Source organism: Aspergillus clavatus, genomic scaffold, assembly GCF_000002715.2.
Source record: "Aspergillus clavatus NRRL 1 1099423829804 genomic scaffold, whole genome shotgun sequence".
Taxonomy (NCBI): Eukaryota; Fungi; Ascomycota; class Eurotiomycetes; order Eurotiales; family Aspergillaceae; genus Aspergillus; species Aspergillus clavatus.
In genome coordinates this window covers 1,052,277-1,070,607 of record NW_001517095.1, presented here as the reverse complement: position 1 = coordinate 1,070,607, position 18,331 = coordinate 1,052,277, and the positions used below count along the sequence as shown (strand labels likewise).

At 54.5% G+C, this 18,331-nt stretch overlaps 12 protein-coding genes across 12 annotated transcripts, besides 6 other annotated features; 6 read left to right on the top strand and 6 right to left on the bottom strand.

Moving 5' to 3' along the window:
• Positions 1 to 1,608: 1,608 nt before the first annotated feature.
• ACLA_098830 (uncharacterized protein) lies at positions 1,609 to 2,316 on the top strand (the record flags this gene model as incomplete). The annotated part of the gene is made up of 1 exon (XM_001270366.1): positions 1,609 to 2,316. One exon carries the CDS (start codon positions 1,609 to 1,611, stop codon positions 2,314 to 2,316), a length of 708 nt encoding a protein of 235 aa, XP_001270367.1.
• A 99-nt stretch (positions 2,317 to 2,415) lies between these two features.
• Positions 2,416 to 3,448, bottom strand: ACLA_098820 (putative GMC oxidoreductase; the record flags this gene model as incomplete). The annotated part of the gene is given in 4 exon segments (XM_001270365.1): positions 2,416 to 2,462; positions 2,512 to 2,713; positions 2,728 to 3,106; positions 3,126 to 3,448. The coding sequence occupies 4 exon segments, from the start codon at positions 3,446 to 3,448 to the stop codon at positions 2,416 to 2,418; spliced, it is 951 nt and encodes a 316-aa protein (XP_001270366.1).
• A 5-nt stretch (positions 3,449 to 3,453) lies between these two features.
• ACLA_098810 (uncharacterized protein) lies at positions 3,454 to 3,750 on the bottom strand (the record flags this gene model as incomplete). Its single annotated transcript, XM_001270364.1, has 1 exon — positions 3,454 to 3,750. The coding sequence occupies one exon, from the start codon at positions 3,748 to 3,750 to the stop codon at positions 3,454 to 3,456; it is 297 nt and encodes a 98-aa protein (XP_001270365.1).
• Positions 3,751 to 4,169: 419 nt separating this feature from the next.
• On the bottom strand, positions 4,170 to 5,168 carry ACLA_098800 (zinc-binding alcohol dehydrogenase family protein; the record flags this gene model as incomplete). The annotated part of the gene is made up of 1 exon (XM_001270363.1): positions 4,170 to 5,168. One exon carries the CDS (start codon positions 5,166 to 5,168, stop codon positions 4,170 to 4,172), a length of 999 nt encoding a protein of 332 aa, XP_001270364.1.
• A 727-nt stretch (positions 5,169 to 5,895) lies between these two features.
• ACLA_098790 (uncharacterized protein) lies at positions 5,896 to 6,467 on the top strand (the record flags this gene model as incomplete). Its single annotated transcript, XM_001270362.1, has 2 exons — positions 5,896 to 6,164; positions 6,221 to 6,467. The coding sequence occupies 2 exons, from the start codon at positions 5,896 to 5,898 to the stop codon at positions 6,465 to 6,467; spliced, it is 516 nt and encodes a 171-aa protein (XP_001270363.1).
• A 1,107-nt stretch (positions 6,468 to 7,574) lies between these two features.
• Positions 7,575 to 7,835, top strand: ACLA_098780 (uncharacterized protein; the record flags this gene model as incomplete). The annotated part of the gene is made up of 1 exon (XM_001270361.1): positions 7,575 to 7,835. One exon carries the CDS (start codon positions 7,575 to 7,577, stop codon positions 7,833 to 7,835), a length of 261 nt encoding a protein of 86 aa, XP_001270362.1.
• A 1,636-nt stretch (positions 7,836 to 9,471) lies between these two features.
• On the top strand, positions 9,472 to 11,138 carry ACLA_098770 (cytochrome P450; the record flags this gene model as incomplete). Its single annotated transcript, XM_001270360.1, has 3 exons — positions 9,472 to 9,644; positions 9,707 to 10,144; positions 10,220 to 11,138. The coding sequence occupies 3 exons, from the start codon at positions 9,472 to 9,474 to the stop codon at positions 11,136 to 11,138; spliced, it is 1,530 nt and encodes a 509-aa protein (XP_001270361.1).
• Positions 10,148 to 10,192: a repeat region.
• Positions 11,139 to 11,515: 377 nt separating the features above from the next.
• Positions 11,516 to 13,148, top strand: ACLA_098760 (putative MFS transporter; the record flags this gene model as incomplete). Its single annotated transcript, XM_001270359.1, has 2 exons — positions 11,516 to 12,465; positions 12,521 to 13,148. The coding sequence occupies 2 exons, from the start codon at positions 11,516 to 11,518 to the stop codon at positions 13,146 to 13,148; spliced, it is 1,578 nt and encodes a 525-aa protein (XP_001270360.1).
• A 93-nt stretch (positions 13,149 to 13,241) lies between these two features.
• ACLA_098750 (O-methyltransferase) lies at positions 13,242 to 14,035 on the bottom strand (the record flags this gene model as incomplete). Its single annotated transcript, XM_001270358.1, has 2 exons — positions 13,242 to 13,444; positions 13,543 to 14,035. The coding sequence occupies 2 exons, from the start codon at positions 14,033 to 14,035 to the stop codon at positions 13,242 to 13,244; spliced, it is 696 nt and encodes a 231-aa protein (XP_001270359.1).
• Positions 13,508 to 13,535: a microsatellite.
• Positions 14,036 to 14,363: 328 nt separating the features above from the next.
• Positions 14,364 to 14,727, bottom strand: ACLA_098740 (uncharacterized protein; the record flags this gene model as incomplete). Its single annotated transcript, XM_001270357.1, has 2 exons — positions 14,364 to 14,474; positions 14,542 to 14,727. The coding sequence occupies 2 exons, from the start codon at positions 14,725 to 14,727 to the stop codon at positions 14,364 to 14,366; spliced, it is 297 nt and encodes a 98-aa protein (XP_001270358.1).
• Positions 14,598 to 14,626: a microsatellite.
• Positions 14,728 to 14,974: 247 nt separating the features above from the next.
• ACLA_098730 (acetolactate synthase) lies at positions 14,975 to 16,848 on the bottom strand (the record flags this gene model as incomplete). Its single annotated transcript, XM_001270356.1, has 2 exons — positions 14,975 to 16,710; positions 16,767 to 16,848. The coding sequence occupies 2 exons, from the start codon at positions 16,846 to 16,848 to the stop codon at positions 14,975 to 14,977; spliced, it is 1,818 nt and encodes a 605-aa protein (XP_001270357.1).
• A 513-nt stretch (positions 16,849 to 17,361) lies between these two features.
• Positions 17,362 to 17,399: a microsatellite.
• Positions 17,363 to 17,399: a microsatellite.
• Positions 17,400 to 17,402: 3 nt separating this feature from the next.
• ACLA_098720 (acetolactate decarboxylase) lies at positions 17,403 to 18,113 on the top strand (the record flags this gene model as incomplete). Its single annotated transcript, XM_001270355.1, has 1 exon — positions 17,403 to 18,113. One exon carries the CDS (start codon positions 17,403 to 17,405, stop codon positions 18,111 to 18,113), a length of 711 nt encoding a protein of 236 aa, XP_001270356.1.
• Positions 18,114 to 18,328: 215 nt separating this feature from the next.
• Positions 18,329 to 18,331: part of a microsatellite that runs on past the window's edge.

Sequence of the window (18,331 nt, the reverse complement as noted above, 5' to 3'; positions counted from 1 at the left end):
CATGTTATTCTTCAGCATTGCCTTCTAGAGATACGCGCATACGTATTCGGAAATCCCCCATCTCACCTGGAGGGTTGCACATCCTCGGACTCATGATGCCACCGTCCCGAAGAGCATATAGCTTCCTACAGTATTTTGACTCTTATCGACGTAGTCTTTGCATGATCAAGCCAAAAATCTAGGAGCATTTTCAACATCCTCTCTTGATTAGCTACCTATCTGAGGGGAGTATGACCGGGTGTTGCATGGCCAGAAACCTTCAGTTTCCATCTTGCTTATTTCCTTGAAGGACACCCTGCTTCCGCATTCTTCACTACGTTATGTCAAGAGAACGAACAACAGCACTCTGCTGAAACCCCTCGAGAGGGACTGACCACCTTTCCTGTCCGAAAGATTCTCCTTCCGAGTTGCAGTGCTGACAGTGTGCTAACTGACTGCTATGGGTGTTGTGTTGCGATAATCCTGCTTGATTATCATGACCCAGTAATAACTTCGTGATTACGCCAGATATGTGAGTGAACATGGTCATCTGGACCCACAGACCCATCTCCTGCATGCAGTCATTAAAGGAAGCTTTACAGCCTAGTTGTAAATGGCATTAAACCCACTAGAGGCTGTGCATAATGGCTAGTATTACGTCTCAGTGTCGGCGCAGTCTACCTCATAAACACTGAATAGAGGACCAGAGCGAGTAATAGCAGGATATAAGCAACGCAGGAGCTATCTGAGGAACGCAGAGCGTAGCCACACAGAGGTGTAACATCATATATGAGGCGCAGAATATGGCCATCCTTTGCACACTGACAGTGTACACACACGAGGATTGGCTATTAAGCAGCCTCGTAACCTGTTGATGATAATATTTTCACGACAACAACATATTGCCTAACTGAAAATTCCATTTCCCCACCCACCACTGCTTGCTTACTGCAATCATCGCCTGCAATGTGTACTTGGCAGACAAAAGAGCTGCATGAGCTGGTGGAGTCTAGCAACCAGGGTTGTAGAGAACAGTACATCTTTTGAACATGTATGACTGGGCCATTCCTCGGAAAATGGTTCCATCGAATCAAATGAGGAAGTCATTCTCACCCAGAGCATGGTTCTTAAGTAAGGTAGCCCACCTCAGGAACTGGATGCAGAGTTATGGGCAGAAAACCCGCCAATGGTAATCGCAGCTCAAGCCCCTCACTCTATGCAGCGGCCAAAATTCACAGGTCATTATTCTGATTGACTCCTGGGAAATTAATATCTAGATTAGTTTGGGATGTAGTCCAGTAAGAGAAGGGTTAGAGGTTCTGATATAGGAGTAGAGATGGAGAACCAGAGTGTTGAGCGGTTCTGAGGAAGAGAATAAACACTAGGAATGAAGGAATAACCATAGAGCATATCATTTACTGGAGTTAAATATGGCCCGGTAATCTCTCTAGGTTGGTGATGTTGACTTCTTTACTATATGTATATTATTGCCTCATCATGACTACCACACTCTAGGCACCACCGTACTGCCCAGTTATCTCTTAGTTAAAGGAAAGCCAAAGCTATACTCTACTCTGCATGAAACCAAACACCTCTTGTGAAACCATAAAAACAAAAAGCACACCCAAAATGACGAAAACCAAGTTGGAGAGCCACATTGCTAGTGCGATATTGGATCCTACCCCTCCACAGGCTAAATCCAGGGATAAGGCCGTCGAGCCAGAGGCGAAGGAAGATTCCTCTCCTAGGCCCTTTGTTGAAGACGACATGTCGTTCTCTGGTAGCACTCTTGCTAAGGAAAGACAGGAAGCCCTAATGGACCTGCCGACCGAGGTCTTGATCGACCTGCGCATCATCAACCAATTGATCGAGAAGCTCGATGGCAAGAAACTCATGAAGGCAGTGGTAAATCTGCTCAGCCTCGAGGAGAATACATCAGGAGTCCATTGCGTGGCCCCGGACGAGGGAGATTCTGCGCACAAGGAGGCCACCGAGCACAGACTCTTGACCCAGTATCTGCTTGAAAGTGGCATTGCGGCGGGAGATCTTCCCAGAATGAGAGCTGATGATTCACTGCACAATAATCTCATCCGGCTGCAAAGGCGATATCCAACCAATCACCCTGCGATACTTCGCTCGGTACTGCGGCGGGTGACAACGACACAGGTCTTGGGTGTGTTGAGGACCCAGATTTGGCGCCTATCATCGCAGGGCAGAGCAAAAACTGGTGATGATGCCACCGCTGGCCAGAATACCCCTAAGAGAGGCCCGAAGAGTGGTTGGAGTGCGAAGGAAAATGAGGTGGTCGCGGCGTATCAGCCTCCAGTGCAGTGGTGATGCCCTACAAAAGTGCGGATATCTGGCTTTGAATATATTCGTGCTATAAAACCAATGCAGATTTAACGATATACAATGATAACAAGACCACTCCCTCCCTTAACGACACCGGATCATATCGTCCGCAATCTTCTCCGGCAGGGCATCTAAACAGAGTCAGTAAGAATTTACCAGCAGACACGGGAGAGAACATACAGATCGTAGATATGGGATGCCCCGGCACCAATAACGGGAACGATGAAATATCCACCACTCGCAGGTTAGACACGCGATAAACTCGCGCCTTAGAGTCCAACACGCTCATGCTATCGCTCTTCTTACCCATGACACACACGCACAAAGCATGGAAGACGGTATTGGATGCCTTCTGCAGCCATGCCACAATCTCCTCGTCACTCTGCACCGATAGACCAGGGAATTGCTCGGCTTCTCGATATCGATGGTTTGGAACTGCATTGATGAGTGACCGGCGAACTTTCTGCGGGCTGCGGCAACCAGCGAGGCTGAGAGATCGAAGAACCTATAGCGGAAGGGGATACCACGACGCTCCAGAAGATCGACCACATAAAGCGTGGTGTCACCTGTGCCGGCACCCAACTCGAGGATCTCAAATGGTTCGTCCGTGTTTGGGTAGAAGACGCCATCGAGCAAGCTGCATAGCTGCCCAGTTATGGCTTCGTACATTGGCCCCTTGGCGTACACCTCCTCCAGGATTACCTTATTCTCCTTTGACCGTAAGAGGATTTCTAGCGGATCTGCAGCGCCGGTCAAATAGTCGGCCAGCTTGGAACTGGGAGTCAATACAGAACTCGGCCTCCCGCTTTGCCTTGTCGAGGTATCGGACCAGAGATAGAAGAACAGGCTTTGAGGTGGTGGGTGCTGGCAAAGCTGCGACTTCCTCCACGCGGTCCTTCCATTCAAGCCAGTGCCGATTCTTTTCGAATTGATACAGGGGCAACATCAGGTTGAGGTAGGCGGCACATTGCCGACGATTCAATGGCCAGAATTGCACAGCAAGGCCTGCCTTGCAGAGGTTTGTCACCGTGCCCGCCAGACCGGACAGGGCTGTAGCTCCGAGATTCACGGCCTGAAGCGAGTGGTTCGAGGGATTCGCTAGAGTGGTGCGTACCATTCCCGTTACTGATGATCCAGAACGAGCTTCAAGCCAGACACATGGTCTAAGACTGTCTGATAGGCGGTTGATCGCATCCGAGAAATCCTGCAAGTGTATAGTTTGGAGAGCAGAGCCTCATTGAATTGCGAGGAGAAGCCATGCGCCACCGACAGCCCTTTATACTCAATCTTCCCAAACTGCCCATTGCTATCAGCCGGAAGCTGTTCGACATTTTCAATCGCAGCGCTCGTGCCGACTAGAACATGGCTCTCAGGTCCATAGTAGCAAGCGATTTCCAACCCGGCGGCGACCTTGTCCATGATGCGAGTGACAGTATCTAGAGGCGCCTGCAGGGTGATCATCGACCCAGGCTCGGGTCCCCAGCAGCTTTTCATGAGACTTGCGCGACTTCCCGTGATAAGACGCCGCCGACAGTGATGGCGCTCAACTGGCCAAAGCTGTGACCGATCAGTGCGTCCGGGGACACTCCGGCATATATCCAAGCCCGCATACAAGAATACTGAATGGTGAAGACGAGGGAATGGAGGAGGAGAAGGTCACTGATGGGTTCGGTTTGAAAGATGGCCGGGAAGATGCTGGCAAGACCCAGGGGTCGGACTACCTGATCGCATGCCTCCAGATGCTGGGAGAAGAAAGGAAACAACAAGCAGTTCCCTTGAAGGTAATATAATCACTGTATGATACGAAACGTTCTGTGCATATCTACAGCAAATCTAGATTAAATCAACATGACCACCTTGGCCAATGCCCCGTCCTCCTCCATCAGCCTATGTGCCTCGACGATTTCATCCATAGGAAACGTCTTGATGGGCAGCTGCATTTTTCCATCGACAAGATCCCGCGTGATCTCTTCAATTGGAGTCTGCAGTAGGGCTTCCGCATTGCCTGCATACGTGGTCAACCGAACACTCGAGGGGATTGATGCAAATGGCGTGAACTGGTCAAACGACCACTTATTTCCCGCGACGCCAGTCATACACACCGTTCCTCCAGGAGAGGCACACTTCAACGAGTCCTCCAGTGTTGTCACACCGACTAATTCCAAGATCTTGCTGAATGGTGCGCGCTTCTGCACTTCTGCAGCAATCGATCCGTTATCAATAATGACATCTTCGATGCCCAGCGCCTGCAAAGCCGGAACTCGCTCCTGTTTCCGTGTTGTGGCCGTAACCTGCACACCCTTTGCCTTTGCCAATGCTGCAGCTGCTAGCCCCACGCCCGTCGTCCCGCCGCGGATCAATAGATTATCACCAGCCTGGAGCTGCAAGCTCGTGTACAGCGAACCCCATGCCGTCTGCATCAGCTCTGGCAGTGCACCGAGCAACTCCCAGCGCACAGGATGGCCGGCTCCAAACGCAGCCGTGGTGTTGACGCGTCGCACCTGGCTGGCTGGCACCACGGTATACTCGGCGTATCCGCCATCGAAACTGCGCCCCATCCCGCCCATAGCCGTGACAACCACATCTCCTGGATGAAAGTCTGAGTCTGGAGCCTCGTCGATGACGCCCGCAGCCTCAATACCCAGAATCCGTGGGAAAGTCACACCTGGGGAGTGACCTTGGCGCGTGAAGACCTCGGAGCGGTTCAGGCCAAAAGCTTTGACGCGAATGCGTACCTGGCCTGTTCGTGGTGCAGGTTTAGGGACTTGTTGAAGCTTGAGAACGGCAGGGCCGCCGATCTCGTGGATGAGGATGGCGCGCATGGTGTCTGCGGACATGACAGTCTGAAATATGGTTGATCGTGCCAGCCAGGAGTAGCTGAAGATGAACGTTGCGATTATCAAACACCACGAGAGTCTATAAGCCAGGATAATCTACCGTGGGATGAAAAATCTCGAACGAAGAAAAGTGAATGATAGAAGGGGGGGAGGGGGAGCATTTATCTTTCACGGGGAGGGAAGCCTAACAATCCCTCGAGTTGATTATGTGGGAATGCATGGAAAAAGGGAGAGTCTGCGCCACCAACGCTTCATCGGAGAAAGGCCAATAATCATGCGATAAAATACCAGGGATCAATGCTTCGCCTGCAAAAGGATCACCCCAATTGCTGACATCAAGCCTATTCCGGCCTAACCAGCGGCTTCTTTGTTACTGACTGCAGCTCGGTCTCCGGTCCTGGTGTTATATCCGGCCAATGAAGCCAGGCGACAAGCTTCTCCTAGTTCCTACTATTGCTTGGTGGTCGCCGTGTGCCGCATCTTTCCGAATAAGCGTGTGCTGCACTGTCCTCGCGCGATTCGTGTGCATCTAGAAACAATAATAACACTGCTTGCGCTCTTCGATGGAGTCGTCAGCCACGTCCTGGGTCTGATGATGACCAGCCTGGCGAGCCAGTATTACCAGATCTCGGAAGTCTCTGTGTAATCCGACAGCAATGCATTGCTACTGGTGCATGATACTATTATGATTGCGCAGCTGATCCCGCAGATTGGATTCGGCTGATCTATGCGCGCTGTTGCCTTTCTCTTCCTCGGTCTATTGATCATCAGCAATCTTACCATTCGCTCTCGCCTGCCTCCCAAGCCCACACCCTTCGCATTCAACCAGTTCTGGGTCCCCTTTAAGGAGCTACCGTTCCTCCCGGTTGCTCTTGGAACGTTCTTCTTCTTTTGGGGATTTTTGATGCCGACCAACTTCATCATCCTGCAGGCCGTACACGATGGCATGTCCCTGCGGCTGTCCGGCTACTTGCTTGCCATCCTCAATGCACTCAGGTAGGTTACTCGACAAGGAAACGAGACATCGTCCCTGACTAATCGCATCTCTACAGCGTCATCAGCATAATTTTTCCTGGCTGGCTTGGTGACCGTCTGGGCCGATTCAACGTGATAGTCTCGACGACCTATCTGACAAGTATTATTGTGCCGGCCCTCTGGATCTCTGGACACGGCAACGCGCCTCTCATTGTCTTCGTCTCCCTTGTTGGCTTTACCAGCGGCACATTCGTAAGCATCGTAAACGCAGCCTATCCCAGCCACCTGCACCAGCTCGTATTCAGAAAAGCCGACTCCGGTTGAAGTGCTGTCTGCATCCAGAACTCGAGGTCCCAACTCGGCTCCTCCCCTCAGCAAGACAGCGATGTCGGCAACAGGCAATCGCCACAGCATGTCTTTCCTTCGATCCTACTGTTTTACAAAGGAGGCCGGACTGGACTCTAGTCACATTGCAACGAGAACAAGCGCATGTGCTCCAGAAATCTGAGCTAGAGGGTTCGGAGACACCTCTATCCCCAGCGCCTTGATCGACAGCTGCAGGCAATCTCACCCCTGAAGCCGAAGCAGACAGGACGGGGCTCTCTACACGGCACTGAGCTCCAAACCAACGTCAACATGGGCCTGTGTAGCCCAACCGAGGATGAGAGATTGTGCAAGGCTGCTGTCGGCATGGCTTCTCGTGGGTATTCTGTAACTGGAAGATAGGAGATACGCTAGCACTGTAGTAGGTGGGCAGTGGTGGCTCAAGACGTCCAAACACGACATGCAGATCGTGAGTCAAGTCGACTTCTTCAAGCATCTTGTAGGCAGGGCTGATTGGAGAGAATGCGCCAAACGATCGTATCACTCCTTAGATCCCAACCTCACCCATGGGCAATGGGACACCTATGAGGATGGCGTCTCCTGGAGGCAGTCCTCACCTATGGCCGGACATGGCGGGTCATCAGTGAAAAGGGGTTTCCACGACGATCTGCAACAGACATAAAGAACATTGAGACGACTGGTAAAAAGACATAGCTCATGATCGTCCAACGACGGCATGAGAACGGCCAAGACTTCTCCCGATCTTCAACCTGCTTGTCTTCTCGCTAAATGAGCTCTGATACGCCTCAAGAAGCCTCTATGGATACCCAAACATCTTGCGAGTCAGACGCAGATATTACCAGAATGGATTAGCACGTCGACATCCCTTTTCCTCCCACCACCCAACCCTTCTTTTCCTCTCAGAAGCTTCGCCCCTTTTCTTGACGCCGGAGAGCCTCTTCCCCCTCTCTTTCCGGAAACTTGTCTCTAACACTCCTGGCCTGGACTATCCCCCTCCCTATGGCCTCGCCACACCACATGACACTGCAGATACAGACACCACATCAACTCCGGCAGATACCAATGACGAATGTGCTGCCGCCCAACATGTCCTTCTTCACGGACGACCCTACGTGGCTGGACTCTATTCCCTCCGAGCTCGCCCAGGGGGCAGCGGACCTGACCTGCTGCAGCTCTCGTCTTCTGACCTGCCTAAGCGCAATGGGAAGACGGGGAGTCAGGGTAATGAATAAGTACACACTGCTCCTGGAAGACGTGCAGCCGGAGATCTTCAACAACATCATGGATATTGTCTTCCAGTCGCCACGGAAGGTGAAGATGAAGTTAATCAGTGTGGAGTCGGAGTGATCTAACGGATTTAACATACATGGAAGGATGGAGCTTGGGGAGGGATGTTTTGAGGTATCTTACGACTATCATGATTTCTATGGCTGCTTTGCTTCTATCCTCTTTCGTGTCAATATGGTAGGGGGTTAGTCATGGCAATCATAAACAATGGATGGAGATTCGACGACAGCATCATACTTCTCGATCTGCTCAGCGATTGACCATGTTTCTCCGTCACTGCGAAGGGTGGTCCATCTGCATGTCCCATCTGCATTGCACTGCAGGGCCATGCCTCCATCCCTGCAGTGCATTCAAGCAATGTACACCAGACGTGTCTTCGCACTATAGGCCGGCAGGGGGACCTTTACCTTATCTTCCCTATGCTGTATTGTTACTCTGGTACAGTATCAACGTCTTCTAGGCGTGGCCGGATCTCTCGTTGTGTTTTTTCTCGGTCAAATGGATGCCTCCTGATAGGATTTATACCATGTGCTTGGGGTCTTAATATAAGCCAATCTATTATCGACACATCCATCCTGTGCTGAGAGCGTCAGATTCTCTTCCTCTGTCGTCATGGTCTCCCTGTCGACCCTTTGGACATGGTTGAAGACCCCCTCTCAAATGGTTCGATTCCTATGAGATTTGGCCACTGTGCAGTTATTCCTTGATATAGTCACTCACCCTGCAATCGAGTCCGATTCCTATCACGTATTGTATACTTGGATTTCGTCTCACCGTTCCTATGACAGCCAATGGCGTTTTTGTTTCTATCTCTAGAGGGTTGGTTGTAAATCCTGGCTCTATAGGAGCTGTAGTCATGTCCGGGGTAGAACAACAGGTGATGATGATGAGATGGCAGTAGCTCCAGAGATTCTGGAAGATCTCACTCCAGACTCTATTTCAATAGTTTCGGGAATCTTCTTCTTCATCTGATCTGGTTCACAAAAGCGCCATACCAACATCTTCTAGCAGCGTCCCGAGCGCACTATGATCAATGACATACATGTCTTGGATGGCCCATGGGGATCCTTTGCAGATGCATTATTTTGTTTATGATGACAGTCCGATGCAAGAAGACAGAGCTGCTAATTCCCGTGTGCTAGATGCAACCTACCAGACTTCACAGGAAGACGGATCTCTCCAGGACAAGCAACAAGCTTGGAGTACTTCTTCTGGTCCCCGAGGGATGATGACATGGATCCTCAACATTGAGTCTTTCTTCCAGAGTGAGTCTTTGCTTTCCGAGGCAATTGGCCCTACTAATTGAAAAACATGATCGTTCTAGGCCGAGCCCCTGGATTCCGATTACAGGATGTAGATGCAGCCTTCAAGTCCTGTGTTCGCATCGAGCTGGACGGGTATGATAGAGCAGATATATATAGTGCAGCCTCATAGAGGTAACACACAAATACATGTCTAGGTTGGTTTCCGAACTTTAGTTATAATCCATCCATCAGCTAGCGTGATAAAAATGTTTATTGATGTTGAATCATCACTGAATGCCTCGTTGCTAGTTGGCTCAGATCCATCTCCATCAACCTTCAGCCTCAGCCTCAAGAGGATCTATCATCCACAATCTCTCACATCCATCTCTTCTCATCTCCAGATTCTCACAATCACCAAAAACAATACAACAATATCTACACGTCATTACAGCATGACGCTGTCCCTAGTTGTCGTTGCTCTGCTCATCCTCGCGATATCCATCGTCGGGTTGCGCCATGCCAAACACGATCCTCGCGAACCGCCCATCGTCCACAACGGCGTCCCAGTTCTGGGACACGTGGTCGGCTTCATACGCCATGGCATCAATTACTATGCGCAACAGAGGTACGATGTCAATTCTGATATTGTTGTCTTTGTCCAAGCACTGAATATGGCTGACCGACCAGCGCCAAACATGGCCTCGACGCGTTCACCATGGACATGCTCTTCACCAAGATCTACGTGATCACCTCGCCAACACTCGTGGTAGCCTCGCGCCGGCATCACCGCACCATGTCCTTCGAGCCCTTTATCACTGGCGCTGCGAAGCGCATGGCTGGTCTCCGGGGTCCTGGGCTGGACCTCCTCCGCGAGAAGCAGTTCGGCGGGAAAGGAGTGCACGCGGACGTGATGCACGCCATGCGTCCGTCGCTCGAGGGCGCGGCCCTGGACCGGATGAACGAGAAGATGATCAGGCTGTTGGTGGAGAGCGTGGACGAGCTTCCGACCGTGGGTTCGTTCGATTTTCACGAGTGGTGCCGGTCGGCCATTACGATTGCCAGTACGGATGCGGTTTACGGTCCACTAAATCCCTACAAGGCGAAGGAATTGCAGGATGCCTTCTGGTATTTTCCTTTCCCTTTTTCTTTTCCCCTCTCTCTATCTCTCTCTCTATGATGAAAACTAAGCGGATTATACAGGGACTTCGAGGCGAACCTCGCACCGCTGCTGATGGATTTCGCCCCATGGCTGACGGCGCGCAAGGCCTGGAAAGCCCGCGAGCTGATCGTCGCCCGGTTCCTGAACTACTACCGCGCCGACGGGCATCTCGACTCGTCGCAGCTCACCTACACCCGCTGGGAAGCGCAGCACCGCGGCGGCGCGACGGTGGCGGACATCGCGCGGCTCGAAGCGGCGGCGGCGTTCGCGACCCTGTCCAACACCGTGCCCGCCATTTTCTGGATGGTCTTCGACATCTACTCGCGCCCGGCGCTGCTGGAGGAAATCCGCGCAGAGGTCACGCGACATGCGGTGCACGTGGATGCGCAGGGGGCTCACGTCGTCGACCTCACGGACATCCGCGAGAACTGTCCGCTGCTGGTGTCGACGTTCCAGGAAACGCTGCGACTGCGGTCGAACACCGTCCCCGTGCGCGTTCTCTACGAGGACACCGTGCTCAACGACCAGTACCTGCTCAAGAAGGGCGGGATTCTACAGATGCCCGCTACCACGATCAACCGCGCGCCGTCGATCTGGGGCCGCGATGCAGCTGAGTACGATGCTCACCGGTTCATCAAGATCCACCAGTCGTCCGACAGCCGGAAGACGGCGAACGGGTTCCTGTCCTTTGGGACGTCACCGCACATGTGTCCTGGGCGACACTTTGCGACGGGGGAAATTCTGGCGCTGACGGCAATGCTGGTGGTGCGATATGACCTCGCCCCCAAGAGTGGTGTGTGGAAGGAACCCAAGATCAATCTGCGGGCGGTGGCATCGTCGACGAGACCACCAGCGACGGCGGTCCCGATGACTGCGATGGTGCGCAAGGAGTTCGAGGGCGTGCAGTGGACGTTTCGCGTGTCAGAGGGCAAGGGACGATATGGGCTGATCATCGGATAGGCGTGATTCCTGGCTTTTTATGGGATATGGCTTGCCACACCGGGGGTATCGTGAGGCTATCAGGCGATAGTTATAGGACAGGGCACTATAGTCAAAACTATCCGCAGTACCCGCCCAGAATGTCCCAACATTTTTTTCACCGAAGGGTCTAGCCGAGTTCTGCCTGGGCCAATGGGAGCTCTTCTATGGACAAAAACTGGATAATAAAGTTGCAGGCGTGTGCGGTTTTTTTTTTTTATCTTCATTTTATTGAGTCCTTGTATCGGAGCTCTCAGCCCCGGTAGATATTCGTCTATGTAAATCTTCTTCCTTTTCACCTTTCCTTCTTTGCTCGTTCTCGCCGTCCAAGGGAGAAGAAAAAAAAAAAAAACAGGAAAATGATCCAAGTGCCCAGCGCAACAGAGGAGCGCCCTCGCAATGGCGAGCTGTTCGACAAGGACGCGGCGCTGGCCGTCGTCAGCGAAGAGGCCATGGAGATCGACCCCGCGGTGGAGAAGCGCGTCTTGCGCAAGATCGATCTCTTCTTCATGCCGGCGATGCTGATCGGATACGGTCTGGTGTACTGGGATAAGGCGATCCTGGGCAGCGCGACGCTGTTCGGCATGACGACCGATCTCCACCTCCTGGTGATCGATACCAGCACGACGCCGCCGTCCAAGGACACGACGCGGCTGAGCTGGGCGACCTCGATCTTCTACTTTGGCATGCTCGCCGGCTTGTACCCGATGACTTTCATCATGCAGCGGTTCAACATCCAGCGTGTGCTGGGGCCGATCGTGATGTTGTGGGCGGTTACGTGCGCGGCGACGGCGGGCGTCACCACCTGGCAGGGGCTGTATGTCCAGCGGTTCTTCCTAGGTACTGTTCTTTCCGAGTGTGCTGTCGTTTGCTCCCTTCGCCTAACCGATCCAGGTTTCGTGGAAAGCGTCGTCCCGACCGGCTTCATGACGATCGTCAGCGGCTACTACACGCAGCGCGAGCAGTCGCTGCGCCAGGCGTGGTGGTTCTCCGGCACGGGCTGGTTCACCATCATCGGCGGCGCGATGAACTACGGCTTCGGGCAGATCACGTCGGGCTCGCTCAAACGCTGGCAGTACATCTACATCTTCGCGGGCATCCTGACGTTCCTGTTCGGACTCTGGTGCTGCGTGATGCCCAACTCGCCCGTGTCGGCCTGGTTCCTGACGCGCGAGGAGCGTGTCGTGGCCGTCGAGCGGCTGCGCAAGGGCCAGACGGGCGTGCGCTGCCAGAAGATCAAGCTCGAGCAGATCAAGGAGTGTGTGTTTGATGTGAAGATGTACCTGATTGCCATTATGATGGCTGCTGCGTAAGTTCCCTCCGCTTCTGTCTTTGGTGTTATGCAGGACTCATCCCTGCGATAGATACACCATCAACGGCGCCATCTCCGGCTTCGGCCCTCTCATCGTCTCGACCTTTGGCTTCGACACACTCGACTCCATCCTCTTCCAGTTCCCCGTCGGCGGCATCTGCCTCATTTTCATCCCGCTGTGCGGCTACATCTCCTCGCGCGTCCCCAACACCCGCATCCCCATGCTCATCCTGTGCTGCCTGCCCGTCATTGCCGGCTGCGTGATCATCTGGAAGTCCACCTGGGGGTACCAGCCGGCGGCGCCCGTGGTCGGATACGCACTGACGGGCTTCTTCGGCCCCGTGGTCAGCCTCATCATCACCCTGGGGGCGAGCAACGTCGCCGGGGCCACCAAGAAGACCGTCATGGCGGCGACCGTCTTCGTCGCCTACACGGTTGGCAACATCATCGGCCCGCAGCTCGTCAAGAGCAAGACCATGCCGCAGCACTACCCGGAGCTGTGGACGGGGCTGATCATCTGCTACTGCATCACCATCGCAGCGGCCGTGGCGCTGTACCTCGTGCTTTGGAGGGAGAACCGGCGGCGCGAGGCAATGGAGCTGGATGAGAGCCAGCGGGATAAGCTGGCGTTTAATGATCTGACGGATAAGGAGAATCCCTTCTTCAGATATGTCCTGTAGCTAGCTAGTATAGTTCACAACCCTGATAACCTCCTCGCAATAGCACTCGCCCTTCCCCCCTCCTCTCTGGTCCAACCCACAGACCAGATCAAATCAAGGCGAATACACAATCATCTCCAAGCCCCCCTTATACGGCAGGGTCAGACAACTAAACCCACTGCCCGGCGCTCGCACATACTCCAGGAACTCCTCGTATCCCGCGGCCGAGCTGGCCGTGTTATCGGCCACAATCACCGCGCCGGGCCGCAGCCTGGGCTGTACGAGCTTCAGCGTCGGCAGCGCCATCGGCGTCCAGACTGCGCATCCACCCGTTTAGCACCCCACCCTGCCTAGCAAGCAACCGAGGAAGGGGGGAGGGGAAACAAAAAAAAAAAAAAAAAAACAAAAGACTTACTATCCAGCAACAGCAGATCCACTCCATCCGGCACGCCTTCCTTCAGCGTCTCGCGTAGATCGCCCTCGCGCAGGTCAATCACGCCGCGCACGGGGTCGCCGCACTCGGCCCAGTGGGCGCGCGCCTGCGCGGCCTTGGCGGGTTCGTACTCAGTCGCGATGACGGTGCCGGTCGCGTGGGCGTCGCTCGGAGCCCGCGGATGGGCGAGGTTATCGGCCACGGCGAGGGCGAGGTAGATGGTGCTGACGCCGTAGGAGGTGCCGGCCTCGACGATGGTGGTGGCGTGGAGGGAGCGGGCGAGCTGGTAGAGGAAGAGGCACTTGTCCTGTTCGAGAGCGATGAACTTGTCGCGCATGAGGGTGTGGAAGGCGCCGGTGGCGGGCGTGGTGTAGGTGGACGGGGGGAGGGCGGATTCCTGGGCGGAGGATTCGGCGTGGAGGCGTTGGAGGAGGGCGAGGATGTGAGGCGGATGGGAGGCGAGAGGGTTGGACATTTTGATAGAATCGGTTGACTAACGGGGAGGGGAGTTGCTACAGTAGATTGGGAATTGGGAAGATGCAGATTGCACTTGATCTGACAATGATCGTTGATCCTACTGTCCGACTGTCCGGGTATTTATAGTGAGTCATTGGCGCAGACACTACGCCCTATGTATGATCTGCAATCTGCCACGGCACGACTTCAATTATTACTCGGAAAATTGCTGCAGGATGACACACGCAGCGTCCCGGAGTTGGTGCGCAACTCCCATTCGATGGATATGAAAAAGCTCTCGCATGGATCGAATCATATAGCGTGTTTCACTTGCGCTTGTGCTGCTCTCAATAGCGCCCACTCCACATACTATCATCCTCGCAGGAGCAGTAATTGGCCTTCCCATTCGACTTCTTGGGCGACACGCAAACCCCACGGTCAAAGTGGCGCCGACGGCACTATGCCCATTAGCTTCTAGATTCTGTCTAGTGGCATGCGGCAGGAGGAAAAAAGGGAAGCACGGACGTGGTGGTTGCACTCCTGCGGTTTATCCGGGCAGCCATGGCGGCCTCCATGATGGCCGTTGTGGTGGTCACCGTCGTGGTGGTCATGGTGTTTGTCACCCCAGAACATGGCCAATACCTGGCTGGGAGGCATTGCAGTCGTGAGGGGGATGAGGGCTAGTGCAGACAGGAGCTTCACGAGATGCATGTTGGCGTTGAAAACGGGGAGAGAGGAGAGGCTGCAGTGTCGACAAGGGGAGAGGGCTGCCGTTGACTTGTTGGAGCAACGGGGGAAGTCATATAATACGACAGAGAGCCGGTCATGGTGACATGAGATGAGCTGGAAGAGTGTCATTTCATTGATAGATATGTTTGCTGGTAGGTTACGTGGTGGGCCATGGATCGGATGGAATGATCTAATGAATATGACATTCTTCCTCAGCGCCTAGCACTATTCAAATGAGGAATGGAGTCTCTCCCCTCAAAGCACTCTTCGACGAAGTTGGCAAGCTCTTCACAATCGCATCCAACGGCTGCCCAGTCGGCACTATTGGAACCATCGGCACATTTCCCTCGGTCACGACCTCCAGTAGCACCACGCCTTCTGTCTGCAAGAGCCACCGAACACTCGCTGCCAGATCATCCTTCGAGTCGCACCGCCGCCCTTTGCAGCCCATACTCTGGGCCAGGCGCACAAAGTCCGGGTTGACCTGATGCGCATGGACGACCCGTCCCTCGTAGGAGGTGTTCTGCAGCTGCTTGATCATCCCTTGCTCCCCATTATTGATGATAAGGATCTTGATCTCCACCCCAAATTGCACCGCCGTGAGCATCTCCTCCATGGTCATGCACAGCGACGCATCGCCATCGACATCAAGCACCGTGCAGTCGGGCCGCGCCAGCTTCGCCCCGATCGCCGCGGGAAGGCCGAACCCCATCGTCCCCAGGGCGCCCGAGGTGATCAGGCTGCGAGGCGTGCGCCACTGGTAATACCGCGCCGCCCACATTTGATGCTGCCCGACGCCCGTGGTGATGATGGTGGACTGCTTCGTCGCAGTGGTTTGGGCGTCGAGCTCCGCGATGACTGCCTGTGGGAGGAGACGTCGAGCAGACATCTTCCGGGGCATAGGGGACGGCTGGTACTGGAACGGGTGCTTCCGTTTGAGGCGTTGGATGCGCTGGAACCATTCCGGGTTGGAGCGGGCCGCGACACGCTGCAGCAGCATGACGAGGCTGATGCAGAGATCCCCGAGAACCGTGACCGTTGGCTCAACAACTTTGCCCACGCTACCCCGGTCGATATCAAAGTGCACGATGCCGCCGCAGCCTCTGGTTGCGGCGTCGCGCGCAGCGGGTGCAAAGCCTGCGGCGTGTCCGACGGCTCGTTCATCTAGTCGCGCCCCCAGAGCAAGGACCAGATCGGCCTCCTGGACGGCTAGATTGGCTGGCACCGTTCCATACGTGCCTACCATCCCCAGAGCCTCGGGGCGAAGCTCGTCCACAGCCCCGGTGCCGAGCAGCGTCGTGGCGACGGGCATCTGGACCAATTCCAACAGCATGTCGACCAAGGCGGGCCCTTTGGCGGTACTTAGCACTCCTTGGCCGCATATGATGATCGGCCTCTCTGCAAGGTTGATCAAACGCCCGACTCGATTGATGGAGTCCTCCAACTGCTCAGTCCCCCACTGCGGGATGCACGCAGGGACTTCGAGCGGAGGGCCTTGGGCCTTCTGGAAGGCGAGCTCGTCAAACACAACCAACCCAATATCCTTGGGTATCGCCACCAGCGTTGGGCCTGGTCGACCGCTGGTCGCGACTTGAAATGCCGCCTCTATGCACGCAGGGAGCTCACTGATATCCTGCACCAGCCCGCACCACTTGGTACAGGTCTTGGCCAGCTTCATGATCTCAATCTCCTGGAACGCACCCGTGACTTGTACGGCTGTGGAAACCTGGCCGCAGAACACGACGAGAGGCGTGCCATCCAGCAGGGCATCCAGCATGGGTGTCACCAGGTTGGAGGATCCAGGGCCGGAGGTCACGAGGAGGACACCTGGTTGACCGGATACCCGAGCGTATCCTTCGGCCATATGGCCGGCGCCCTGCTCATGACGGGAAAGAATAAACTCGAAAGCGCGGTTGTTGTGCAGAGCATCAAAGAGTGGGAGAGCTGCGCCGCCGGGATATCCAACTACAGACAGTGACATGTCAGTATCAGCCATCAATGAAGGGAACGGCGGAACATACAGACGTACTCAACACGACGGTGGATGAGCTCCTCGCGCACAATTCCGCCCCCCGTCAGACCGAGAAATTTGTTGACTTTCATTGTCGTTGTTGTCGTTGTTGTTTGCAGGGTAGTTCATGCAATGGGGGATACGGGCAATATCCGGAGGATATTTAAGGTACTCCCACGCTTCCCCGAAAGTCATATAAATGACACGTACATTGAGTAATCTAGGACCAAGAAGCATATCACCATTCCTTCACTCGCGGGAATTGCTTGCTCCCGGGTGATATGGTGACTTGGGGGCATCCACTTAGGAGTCGCCGATTTTGGCGATTGTCTACAAAGGATCTAGATCATCGACGCCCCGACGATACCCCCATCCAGATTGGAAATGGAGAATATGTCGGCGGTGACTCACTGAAGAAATGCAGTCAACCGGGTCTGGAATGTTGCACAGATGACGTTCGAGGGTACATTTGCCGGCTACCCGGGGTGTCACAGTAAACCCCCTTGTTAAGCCATCGGTATGCGGCGAGCGTGAAGCAGGCCCGGTCCGCTACTCTGGTGGCCTTTTATAGAGACATCATCGGAACCACGATGGGCCATGAAGAACACCACTACCATCACCACCACCACCACCACCACCACCAACCATGCCACTCAATCATCTGTACCAGTATTCCCTCATCGGTAGCTTGATGCAGGGTGTGTGCGAGGATGGAGTATCCGCCGCCAAGGTCCTGACGCAGGGGACCCACGGCCTCGGCACAGTCTCTCTGTTGGACGGGGAGATCATCGTGGTCGATAACGAGGCGTACCACTTCACCTCGACCGGCGAGGTGCGGACCGTCGCACCAACCGACACGATTCCATTCGCCATGATGACGGATTTCCGGCCCACGATGAGCATAGGCATTTCCGCGCTGGACCTGGCCAGTCTACCCCAGCATGTGTCACCGCTCCTTGGCGACGGGAAGAACTATTTTCTCGCGGTGCGGGTGGATGGCTATTTCCCCTCCGTCACCGTGCGCATTATCCCCAAGCGCGAGAAAGCGGACGAGGCGCTGGGAGATCTCGCACGGCGCCAAACGGTTCGCTCGCTGTCGCACACGCGCGGCACCCTCTTCGGTTTCTGGTCGCCTGAGTATACCGCGGGTCTCAGCGTGGTCGGGTTCCATCTACATTACCTCTCACAGGATCGACGGGCTGGCGGCCATGTATTGGCCTTTGAGGCGAGGGAGGCGCAGCTGTCCGCTGCGGTGCTGGAACAGTGCCATTTGGAGCTGCCAGGCACGGTGGAATTCAGGCAGACCCCGATCCAGGTGCCCGAATTGGCTGCAGTCGAGAGTGCAGAGGGATGGTGAAGGAAAGATTGATGGGGTGGGCCTGTACATTAAAGCATCACGCCTTGAAATTGCGCACAGGTACTTGTCCGCGATCGGTCTGGCTCCATAGACATTCGGGGTAGAGTACGCCTTGGATATGCTCATAGGGGATATAGAATGCATCGAGAGGCGTCAGTTAGTCAAATGAACAACAAACCTTCTCTTGTTCATCTTCTATGATGATGTCAAGGAGAAGA